The 12,157-nt window shown below is 40.9% G+C and overlaps 1 protein-coding gene and 1 long non-coding RNA gene across 3 annotated transcripts; one reads left to right on the top strand and one right to left on the bottom strand.

Annotated features, from left to right (window-relative positions):
• The first annotated feature begins 2,304 nt into the window (after nucleotides 1–2,304).
• LOC101747008 (uncharacterized) lies at nucleotides 2,305–5,691 on the top strand. 2 transcript variants are annotated; one of them, XM_004932363.5, is made up of 2 exons: nucleotides 2,305–2,463; nucleotides 5,286–5,691. In XM_004932363.5, exons 1-2 carry the CDS (start codon nucleotides 2,394–2,396, stop codon nucleotides 5,594–5,596), a joined length of 381 nt encoding a protein of 126 aa, XP_004932420.1. In that variant the 5' UTR covers nucleotides 2,305–2,393; the 3' UTR covers nucleotides 5,597–5,691. The 2 variants fall into 2 exon arrangements, with proteins under 2 accessions (XP_004932420.1, XP_012551103.1); XM_012695649.4 differs by lacking the exon at nucleotides 2,305–2,463 and adding an exon at nucleotides 4,786–4,946.
• Nucleotides 2,918–4,641, bottom strand: LOC134198870 (uncharacterized). The gene is made up of 2 exons (XR_009973129.1): nucleotides 3,955–4,641; nucleotides 2,918–3,717 (listed from the first exon to the last, which is right to left on the bottom strand). It is a non-coding gene; the product is annotated as an uncharacterized LOC134198870 (long non-coding RNA).
• Nucleotides 5,692–12,157: the final 6,466 nt, after the last annotated feature.

Here is a 12,157-nt window from a genome sequence, read left to right on the forward strand (position 1 = left end):
AAAATTGAAGGAGGTAAGATAGCTAACGCTTAATCCCATTCGCTCACCCAACGATAAGTGGTTACCGTCGCTCATGGACTACAGGAATGCCAAAAACACAGCCAATGCGCTGTTGGTGGGAGGACGCCCCTTTGCCCTTTTTAACCGCGAAGCAGTAATACTTTCCGGTTTTGAAAAATGTGAATTAACCGGTTGCGATAACCATTGAACACTAGACGAGGCGTGAGCTCGTACATAAATCTACGCTATTTAAGAAAAAACTACCCCCGACATCTTTAAGCCTCGTTTGAAGAAAGACATTTTGCCCACTGAGTTTTCTCAGTGGGTCGCGTTTCCGGTCCGGCGGTAGATTCTGCGAAGAACTGCTCTTGCTAGGACTAGTGTTAACAGAGTCATCAGGGGGTACCGTACGATTTCCCGAGAGGTCGCCTGCGCCCTCACAGGTTCCCTTCCTTGCGATCTCGAGGCCGAGGTATAGGCTACGGTATACCGGCGCAGGACATAGTCCCTGAGTCGGGGACGGACACCCGGCCTGTCGGCTGTCAGTCAGTGGAGGCGTGCTGCGCGTCATCTGGCGTACGCTAAATGGAGGGAGCGGTTGCTGGAAGAACTTCATCAAACCTCAACCACCCGCCGGCGCACTCTCGAGGCCCTGGTGCCCGTGCTGGAGACATGGTCAGATCGGCGACACGGCGTGCTCTCCTTCCGCCTTACGCAGGTCCCCTCGGGGCATGGCTGCTTCGGGAGGTACCTGTGGAGGGTTTGCAGGAGAGAGCCACATCCGGGTTGTCACCAGTGCGGGCATCCGGATGATGATGCTCAGCACGCACTCGAAGCGTGCCCGCGTTGTGAGCACCCGCGGCGAAATCTCATCGCGGTGCTGGGGAGGGACCTCTCCTTGCGGGCTGTCATTGCCCGCAGGCTAGAGGACGAGAGTTCGTGGGAGGCCATGGCCAGATTTTGCGACCTGGTCATGGCGTTCCGCGAGGCTGAGGAGCGCGAAAGGGAGTGGAATCCTTCTTCGGCTCCTCAACGAAGAAGGCGGGGTGGGCGACGCGGGCACGATGCTCCCGTTAATCTCCCGTAGGGACTGTTGGGTACTGGGTGCGGGGGCGCCCGGTGCTCTGCTGTCGGTTCCGTGGTGAGGCGGCGCAAGGTGGCTCCTATGCGCCACTCACGGTGTCTCCCGAGACGACGTCCTGCGGGATCTTCCCGGGGATTGGATCCCGTCCTATTGTCAGGACGGGTACCGGCGACGGCGAGCCTGCGGCGCGCATTGTGCGCTACCGTAGGTTTCGTGGAGTCGGAGTGGTGGAGCTCGATGTGGTTTAGTCGGTAGTCGGTTTTGCGGGGCGGGTCCTGCGTGGAAGACGCCGCGCAGCGCCTCGCGCGCCTTTCTCAAGGCGTAGTCTCCCGGTAGGAATTGGAAGAAGAGGAGGACTTTGGTCTTCCTCTTCTCCCTCTTCTTCTCTGGAGGCGCCGGAGTCCGACATAACCCGGTCTATTACCCCTCTCGACCGGGTATCCGTAAATGGATTCCCCAGCGTTAAAAAAAAAAAAAAGGGCTAGTGTTAACAATACTCCCAGTTTGAGCCCCGTGAGCTCACCTACACGTCAAGGAGAAGCTGAAATAGCCTCTCAAGGCTATCAGCATAGGTAGAAAAAAAACACGTGCAGCACCCGGACTGCCGCGGTAAAGCTATTGCATAGCATTTTTTATCAACTTATGCATTTATAATTAAACATAAATTTAATATTAAAACAATAAAAAATAAGACCACGCTATATTTATAAACATTAACAAAAGCAAAACATTAACTGTCCCTCCCCTCCACACTCATAAGCTAGACCGCGCGAGAGAGAGATGGACAGACTTTTCGTGATGCGCATGCAGTGTGACGTCACGCCGCGCGCTTATTCACATACACTACACAAGCGCAACGTGTGAATGTGTTGAACGCGAGCTACATGGTACGCGGAGAAGGGGGTGTTAGGTTTCATTTTTGTTACGGAATTTCTTGATTCGGTCGCCGCGCTCAAAGCCCGCAATAAAAGCTATGCAATAGCTTAAAAGACATTTCAAAGGAATTGAATAGAGAATGGCTCCAAGTGAAATAGATAAATTGCATTCACATGCTCTATTTCACTTATAAACTCCCGATCGAGAGATGTTCGTATTCTTTTTTGATTAGTACATATTTCGTAGCCGAAAACAAACACGCGACAAGGAATTTACGCCATACGATTTAGCACTGAACGTTTATCTGAACAATTAGCGTGCGCTAATATTTGTTGCCGGGAAATTTTGGTACGAATTAATAATGATATTTTGACACGTACATACTCGTATATAATGAGACGTGTGTGGTTTTATAACAAAACATGTCATCAAGATGTGGCGTTCAGTTGTTTTAGTGTTTTATTGCGCTTTACTATTCGAACTCTGCGCGGCCGAGGAAAAACGTGAGTCGGAAATAATTTTCATATATCCCCAATCAAAAAAAAAGTGAATTATTATTTCCTTAATATGGGCAGAAATTAGTGTTTTACTATTTTGTTTGACATGGCTATTGCTTTTGAAACAAAAATAACATTCTGGATTACATATAAAGCAATCACAATTGGATTTCGTTTCTGTCTTAACAATGTTTCAGAGGTTTGATTAGACGCGTCAACGTCAATCCCTTTTTATTCTATGGTTTGTTTGGTAATTCCAATTCAAGAACCATTTGGTATTAAGTTGTTCGCGAAGTAGCATTTTGTATTTCATGAAGTGAAGGAACCAGATGTATATATTAAGGTGGTCATTACAAAACAACTTTTGTTTCATTATATGTCTTGTATGTACATACTTATCAATATATTTTGGATTTCTAACTAAGCATATTATTATGTTAGCGCAGCAGGAAATGGGCCCCAATACGGTGGAGGTGCTGTCGCAGTAGCCGTGGCCAAAGCATCAGCTGGCAGTGGCTACTGAAGCTACCGACATCCTAGTCATTAAATATCTTGACATAAAAGGTACATAAGCCTAAAGGGTTATTTTTAAACTAATATCAATGGCTGATTCCCACAGTAGAGGGGATCCTCCTATTGGGGCCACATGACCGGGTGTGATTTGTTCCTGATCTACTTTACAGATGATTGCATTTTTAATAACCCTACACTTTAATGTATTGTCATAATTAAATAGAAAAACAAGAAACTTGGAACTTTGGTTCGAATTAAATATTTTCTACAAAAACATTTTGCTTTTTAATTATAGTGTTGTTAATTATTAAATAAGTACATTTTTTATTAACACAAAACTGTCTAAATTTTCTTGGCTTAACTCGGAAATTTCAAAATGTCTGTTTACATTTCGAGTTTTATTTTTTTATTTTGTTATTGTATAGACGACGGTTGGCCGAGCTCACAACCCACCTGGTGTTAAGTAGTTACCGGAGCCCATAGACATACAACTTAAATACCGCCACCCACCTTGAGATATGGGTTCTAAGGTTTCAGTATAGTTACAGCGGCTGGTATAGTTACAACTCTCGAGAGGTACAACGCCATCTATTGTCAGATAGCGGAAACACACTCGAAGCTACTCGACTTGCCCATAATGTTCTCCATAAAACTAGGGATGTCGTATCGACTATAAACGCGTTGCAAAGATGGCACGAAATCAGTTAGTAATCGGAACTACTCGAAGCGAAACAGTGTACGGATCCCCTGAAACAAAGCGGAAGAAGTGAATTGAGAATTTAAAAGTGTTTGTTAAGTGTTATAAGTTAAATAGACTTTTAATTTGCTCTTCCGTAGAAGTTTTATTTATCCCGAAGGTCTACTAAGTCAGTTTCGGTTCTTCCTAGGGTTGTGGTTCTTCTTGAGCTGATATTAGAGTTTATATATTCACTTTCAACAAAGATATTCAATGACACATTTAATTAGGTAGGTTTCAGTAATTACCGCTCTAGTGCATTATATGGAAGTAGTTCTACGGAACTGCTGGGCGTCCTAGGGGTGCCGCAGGGAGTATGGATTTATTGTTAACAGTTGGAACCCTCATACTCTGCCTGGGTTCTAACCCCGGGCGGAGAGTGGATGTCAGCTGAGAGAGTGCAAGGGGTGACCTTGGGTCCGCGGTCTGCTCCCAACAAACGCAAACCGTCAATTACTGCTTACCCAGCACGCCTCCTAGGCGCGGACACTTCGTATGAGGTACGGCCCCTGCCCGAAAAAAAAAGTTATCAGTAATTACGACATTGTTCCTTAAAATTGGTAGACGATAGTGAACCCATAATAGATACATTGAATATTCACAAAAAATATCTGACGATCGAACCCCTGCATAGTTGAAGACTACGATTATGGTATTACAACAAATTGTGGAGCTACCATTGTAATACCGGTAATGTCTGCACACATGCTAAGCCCACGTAGGTAGGTACCTACGATATTTCTCCTCAGGCCTTAACTGGAACAATCATATTCCGATTTTAATAGCAGCCTTTAGATTATAATTTTAATCTTGTCTCCTTCAATTTTAAATATACTTAACTTTTTTTTATGTCCACTACGAGCAGCGTCATACTGCTTGTGATGTAATATCAAGCAGGCCTCTGACTTATTTTTCTATTTTAACAATCCTTTCCCTTGAAATTGAAACGAATTTTGCGGCAGACATAAGAAAGTTGCGCGCCGCGACCGCTTTCAATCACTGAACAATCGGCGCTTGGTAGGTACACAAAAAATCGTCGATTTGAATTAATTAACACTACAACACGATATTTGCGGAATTATTTACCGTCGAAGTACTGTTTGGGATATGTGTTGATACAAGAATCGTATAAAAACCGGCAATTTTATAAGTTTCTCATCATAATAATCGGAGATGATGTGGCGAGCTGGTATTGTTGTGATCGTTTACATTACTGTTGCATTACAACAATCGTTTGCAGGTGAGCAGCGTGACACGATTGATTATTTTAAATATTAATTGTATTTCTTGTCACAAATTCGATGATAAACGACAGTTGAAAATGAAATCTTCGGTAGCACTTTATAAAAACTAAATTACTGTTGCAATTTTTAGAAACGCTGCTTCGAAATTCCATTCTTAATAATGTTCAATATCATCAATTTAAATGAAAATAAAAAAAACCAATTGTCGTGTTCATTTTATATTTTATTTAATGTCACTATTTTTTGTACACACACACACACACAGAAAGATAGAGAGAAAGACTTGTATTTTACACATTTGTATTTTACAAAGGACATTTCTTTTTAATCAACAGATTCTAAAGATGGAGTTGAAAACGGACTACTTCTACAGCGACTGAAACGTTCCACTTATGGTAAATGTGATCCTCAACCGCCTTCACCTCCCCTTCATCTTCGTCCACAGCCTCCTCCGCCACCCCCACATGCCCCGCCCCCTCCACCTCCACGAATCCCACCACCACCCCAGCCAAGGCGGGAACGTAACCAACAGCTTCCAAGCAGCGGATGCAGTACTTGCAGCCGAAGCGACAGCTCAGCCATCAGCAATGCGAAAAGTGGGTCTGGTGATGCCATAGCTGTTGCCATAGCTAAGGCTAGTGGTTAAGGAACTGTTGCGTTATTCCATTTAAAAACTGTAAAGACTTGTTGTTGATTAATGTTACATCAAAAATGAAAATACGATTAAATAATTAATTATCATTTCATGTGGTTTATTTTGGAAGTCGTCATGGCCTAAGGGATAAGACGTCCGGTGCATTCGTGTTGAACGATGACGTTTCGGTTTGAAGGGTGGGGTAGCCGTTGTAATTATACTGAGACCTTAGAACTTACATCTCAAGGTGGGTGGCGCATTTACGTTGTAGATGTCTATACGTTCCAGTAACCACTTAACACCAGCAATGTGAGCTATGAGCTCGTCCACCCATCAGAGCAATAAAAAAAAATGTGAGTCCGCACAGATAGGTACCACCACCCCACCTATTTTCTGTCGTGAAGCAGTAATGCGTTTCGGTTTGAAGGGTGGGGTAGCCGTTGTAATTATACTGAGACCTTAGAACTTACATCTCAAGGTGGGTGGCGCATTTACGATGTAGATGTCTATACGTTCCAGTAACCACTTAACACCAGGAATGTGAGCTATGAGCTCGTCCACCCATCAAAGCAATAAAAAAAAATGTGAGTCCGCACAGATAGGTACCACCACCCCACCTATTTTCTGTCGTGAAGCAGTAATGCGTTTCGGTTTGAAGGGTGGGGTAGCCGTTGTAACTATACTGAGACCTTAGAACTTACATCTCAAGGTGGGTGGCGCATTTACGTTGTAGATGTCTATACGTTCCAGTAACCACTTAACACCAGCAATGTGAGCTATGAGCTCGTCCACCCATCAGAGCAATAAAAAAAAATGTGAGTCCGCACGGGTAGGTACCACCACCCCACCTATTTTCTGTCGTGAAGCAGTAATGCGTTTCGGTTTGAAGGGTGGGGTAGCTGTTGTAACTATACTGAGACCTTAGAACTTAGATCTCAAGGTGGGTGGCGCATTTACGTTGTAGATGTCTATGGGTTCCAGTAACCACTTAACACCAGGAATGTGAGCTATGAGCTCGTCCACCCATCAAAGCAATAAAAAAAAAGTGAGTCTGCACGGGTAGGTACCACCACCCCACCTATTTTCTGTCGTGAAGCAGTAATGCGTTTCGGTTTAAAGGGTGGGGCAGCCGTACTACTGTTAAAACTGATGCCTTACAACTCATATTTCGACGTGGGTGGCAGCATTTATGTTGTACATGTCTATGGGTTCCGGTTACCACTTAGCACCAGGTGGGTCGTGAACTCGTCCAACCATCTAAGCTATAAAAAAATCCTTTACTATTGTTAAAATGAAAGAGGAAATTCTTGTTTCTTAGTCTAAGAGTGTCATAAAATCAGTACTAGTATAGTCCTAATTTGAACGCCCACTCGAGTCCTCGATCTTTCGTTGTTAGAAAAAACAAGAAACATTATATTTTTGCGTTCAAGGCAACGGAATCAACTTCCGTTTCCACAAATTAAGAAGATATATTTCATAGTTTTGAAACTATTGTTTAATTGATTGATTTTTTGATTCATTATGAGAGCTGTATTTTAGTAAATCACAACCATCAACTCAAAGTATTAAGTACTAGCGGCCCGCTCCGGCTCCGCTCGGGTCTTTAACAAAATTTTATTTTTTTAAATAAAAGAACAGTTATTGCGGCATAACTATAATAGGTGGACATATACTGTCTCGATACTTTTTGTAATTAATAATGTGTTCTACAAAGTCGTAGTATATTATTTTATTCTATCATCAATAATTTTCGCAGGGCAAGCGTCGTAAAGAATATTTTAGGTAATTTTTTTACACCTTGGGTTACATTATTGGAGATTTAGTAAGGATCCCAAATTTTTTTAAAACAGATTATGGCCTATGTCACTCGGGAATAGTGTAGCTTCCAAACAGTGAAAGAAATTTTCAAATCGGTTCTGTAGTTTCGGAGCCTATTCAATACAAACAAACAAACAAAATTTTCCTCTTTATAATATTAGTATTGATATATTATAATACTCGGTAATGGCAATCAAACCTCTAGAAACAATTTTTGCCACTATCCTGCACTGGGATGACAAATAATAACCGATATTCTTTCCCGGCGATCCAAATAATTCCAAACTTAATTTTGGGAAAATTAGTTCACTGTTTAGCATAAAAACATGCTGATAGAATTACTTTCCTATTAATTAGTTATACTGTTTGCTTTGTAGCTTCTACACATCCAAGAGTACAAAAATAAATTCCAATAAAAATGAATTAAATGACAATTTACAACTTCCGATTTTAAATGAAACAAAAACTTTATATTCTGCTTCCATTGTATATACAAAATTTACATAGCGTTTTGGGTGCGTCGCTCTACATCTGACCTTTACAAAGAACTCGACGAGTATGTGACTAACGAACAGCAATTCGTTTTTATATGTTATTATAGATTTGACAAATACTAATTGGAGCATAGGCCTTTGGCTTAGGCATATTATTACAGTCTACACTAGTCTACAGTCTAGTGTCCATTTATAGATCTATCTCTATATCGTCTTACATACATATGTGGGTATGTATATAGACTATGCTTGAGCAATAATGAAGCTTACGTTTGAAAGAACAGTTGAATTAAATTGATAGTTCACTTTCACGTCAATTCAGATTACAAAGTTAATCTATAATCATATCAAATATATATCAAAAAGAAGGCAAGTGGATGATACGCATCGCGCCTAGCTCACCATACCACACTGGTGGTCCATGCAATAAAAATTGTGATCCTATCTGATTTTAAAATTGAGAATTATATGTATGTGCTATCTATTAAAAATAACTACAAGAGATAAGTAAGTTCAAGAACGATTAACCTACCAAACTTATTTGCCAAAACCAAATATGAAAGCACATAATGGGTGATGACGTCACCGCCATTAAAAACAAGACGTGCGAGAGAGATAACGATAAATAAATATTCCCACTTCGCACCCAATTTTATCTGTATATTAAGTATATGATGACCTCTTGTTGTGTCTTTAAAGCGGTTAAGAAAAATAGTATTATTATTCGCCAATAGATGTCGGGAAGAGTTGATTATTGAAAACACGAATAAAACAACATTTTCTGAAAATAAATCGTAGCTAGATCGATTTATCGCCCCCGAAATCCCCTGTAGGTGAAAATCGTTGTAGCCGTTTCCGAGATTCAGATTATATATATACAAGAATTGCTCGTTTAAAGGTATAAGATACGTGAAGCAAAAGCTTTGTACCCAGGGTCGGATTTAGGTCTGGAGGCCTCGGGGCAACAGAGGAGCGGGGACCCCCTGGCCCCAAATCATTTTCCAAATAAAATGAACAATTTTTTTAGTCGAGTTTTACAATTGAAACCACGTAAATTCTCTTATTATTTAACACACATAAATACATAAATATAACCGGACACAAGAATTATCTGAAATTAAATTTTAGTGTTAACGAACGGAACTTTCCGAGCTTTTTTCGCCGAAAACTCGTTGATGATTTCGCTGAAATCCAATTCCCGGAGTAAATAGCTTTCAATGCTCAGGAGAGAAAGCTTCGATAAACGGTTTTGTCCCATCGTGGTTCGAAGGCATTTTTTTATAAATGTCATTTTTTTAAATGAGCGCTCTCCAGTGCAATTTGTTACCATCAGAACCAAATGCATTCTCAATGCAATTTCCAGGTATATAGATAAATTATTTCTGTTAATATTTAACGGTAAAGGTAAAAGAGCGAAAAAAAATATCGAAGGCAAAGGAAATATGTTTACCAGTGCTTACTTGTCGGAATTTGAAAGATTTTTTTTCCAAAGTTTCTATTGTGGGGGCCCTCCGTTTATGAAGAATCCGGGGCTTTCGCTCCAGTTGCCCTCCCCTAAATCCGGCCCTGTTTGTATCCCTCTTTACGAAAATTGCGCAGACGGAGGAGTATGAAATTTCCCACACTTACCTAATATAGAGAAGTAATGTAGAATGTATTTTTTTTAATTATACCATCATGCCCATCTTCTGCGTGAACCAGAGTGGGGGAGTAGTTAGCGGCGGCCACGGCTACGCGATAATCATGTCGCGTCGCCTTATCGAATTAAGAAGCACCTGCTGTGGCATCTACATAAAATGCCATCGATCAATGCCTCCCAGAATTTACCACCGGATCGGAAACGTGACCCACTGAGAACATCCGGCGAGAAACTCAGTGGGCTGTGTCTATGCGTTACTTTACTCGCCGAGCCCTTGAGCCTAAGCAACGGGCTCGACAAGAACGATGACCGGTGCTTGAGGTACCTAAAAGCACCGTTAGTGGATCGGGAGGATCCGAAATGACGTGCTTAGGGCGACGTCGACTGCTTATCATTGGGTCCGCAGGATCGGGAATGTCCTACCAACGATAAGTTAGTTAATACACGGAAAACGCTGCTGTACAATCTGCGGTGAATCCTATATTTACGACACCTACGAGAGGTGATAGGTTTAAGATTGTCAGGGCCCATGGCTTGCTATTGTAACTGTTCTAGCCATTGTCTTTTATATTTGTAGCAACCATACCACGACATAGACTGATTGATCTGTACTTACTACAAATTTTCAAAATATTTTTTTTTTTGTAAGAAACAACTTGATGATACATATATTATATAGACTTTGTTTTTCATTGAAGACATACTCTGAATTCATTTAAAACATGTTTCCATGCGATCATAGATTGACCATAATAACATGAACAAAAACAATAAAGTAATCAAATCTTATTTTTAATTATTTAACTAATATGTCGTTAGAATGCTTTGTCCGCAATAAATCTTACTAATAAAATGTTCGTGTGAACATTGTATAGTTTTTCGACATAAGTTATTTAATAGAACAAGTATTTATAAGAAATATTTCGTCATTTCTATGAATTAGTTATGACGAATATAGTTTTTTTGAACTTTAACCAACATGTAGCTCCACTTTTGTTAGGGTTCTCTCTATATATAATGTGGTGAAGCGCGCGCCTATTTTCATTCATCGATTGTTTTCTTCAGACATATTTTTACAGTAAAGCACTTTTTTTATTAAGATATACTACAAGTGTGCGTTGTACAACTTGATAAACGATGTATTATAAAAAAAAAGAACATAATATTCCTAATCTAAAAGTGCATGTTATTACCCGCAACACGCCTCGTCAGATTACAGAAATAGAGTTATCAGCAACATGCTTCGTCAAAAAGTAGAATACTTATTTTCAGCTACAAGCGTCGTCATAAGTAACATATAGATCCACGCTAACAGCAATACGCGCGTAGGCATCGTCCAGTCAAACATGTATTGTATAAAGTGAAAAGGTGTTATAAGAAATAATTAAAACTAATAGTACTTTTCGAAAACTGTACGGTTTTCGTGGTCACGGACGCATTATAAACACGAAATGAAACCGTACAAGTAGTTTTAATTATGTATATGTACGATACGCGCAAACCAAAGAAATAACTATAGTAGACATAGAGATCATACAGAAGAGAAGACAAGGCATACAGAAGAGAAGACAAGACATACAGAAGAGAACCGTTCGGATTGTCGATAATTCAATTCTGACATTTTAAAGACGTCGTGGTCTAAAGGATAAGACGTCCGCTACATTCGTATGTAGCGATGCACCGGTGTTCAAATCCCGCAGGCGGGTACCAATTTTTCTAATGAAATACGTACTCAACAAATATTCACGATTGATTTCCACGGTGAAGGAATAACATCGTGTAATAAAAATCAAACCCGCAAAATTATAATTTTCGTAATCACTGGTGGTAGGACCTCTTAGGAGTCCGCACGGGTACCACCACCTCGCCTATTTCCGCCATGAAGCAGTAATGCGTTTCGGTTCGAACGGTGGGTAAGCCGTTGTAACTGTACTGAGACCTTAGAACTTATATCTCGAGGTGGGTGGCGGGTGCATTTACGTTGCAGATGTCTATGTGCTCCAGTAACCACTTAACACCAGGTGGGCTGTGAGCTCGTCCCTACATCTATAAATAAAAAAAATCGTTTGGAACCTCTGGGTCTGCGGAGGGACTTCCCTCTGTATTTTGTACCGTATGTTCCATAGACAGTGCTCTTAGGAATTGTCTGAGATGATTCCATCATCTCATTTTAACATCGCATCGTCAGTTCATCAAAACTACGTGGAGCCACTGCGAACTTTTTTTCCACGTACCACCCGGCTTTGTAATGAGCTCCCCTCCAAGGAGTTCCCCGAGCGCTATGACTTGTCCTTCTTCAAACGAGGCTTGTGGAGAGTACTTATCGGTAGGCAGCGGGAAAGGTTTTAAGACTTATAATAATGTCTATTAAAAACGTATTGGACAGGAGGGAATGAAGAACGTAGTCCAAAAAAGTGCCACGTAAAAGTCATGACCATCAGCACTGAGGACCACGATGCAAAGAAGAGGTTTTAAACGTTATTACGAATACACAGATGCATACATATATGCCCATGCAGATTTAAAAAAAAAGCTGCGGCTAAAATTATTTACGACAATATGTACATACATAAATCTGTCATCTTTTACTTAGTCTGGCCATAAATACTATTACAAAGGAAA

This window comes from Bombyx mori, chromosome 5 (genome assembly GCF_030269925.1).
Source record: "Bombyx mori chromosome 5, ASM3026992v2".
Lineage (NCBI taxonomy): Eukaryota > Metazoa > Arthropoda > Insecta > Lepidoptera > Bombycidae > Bombyx > Bombyx mori.

Coding starts and splice junctions, on each gene's coding strand:
- LOC101747008 (XM_004932363.5), top strand. CDS start 2,394: ATGTGGCGTTCAGTTGTTTTAGTGTTTTATTGCGCTTTACTATTCGAA. Junction 2,464..5,285: donor CTGCGCGGCCGAGGAAAAAC/GTGAGTCGGAAA, acceptor TTTAATCAACAG/ATTCTAAAGATGGAGTTGAA.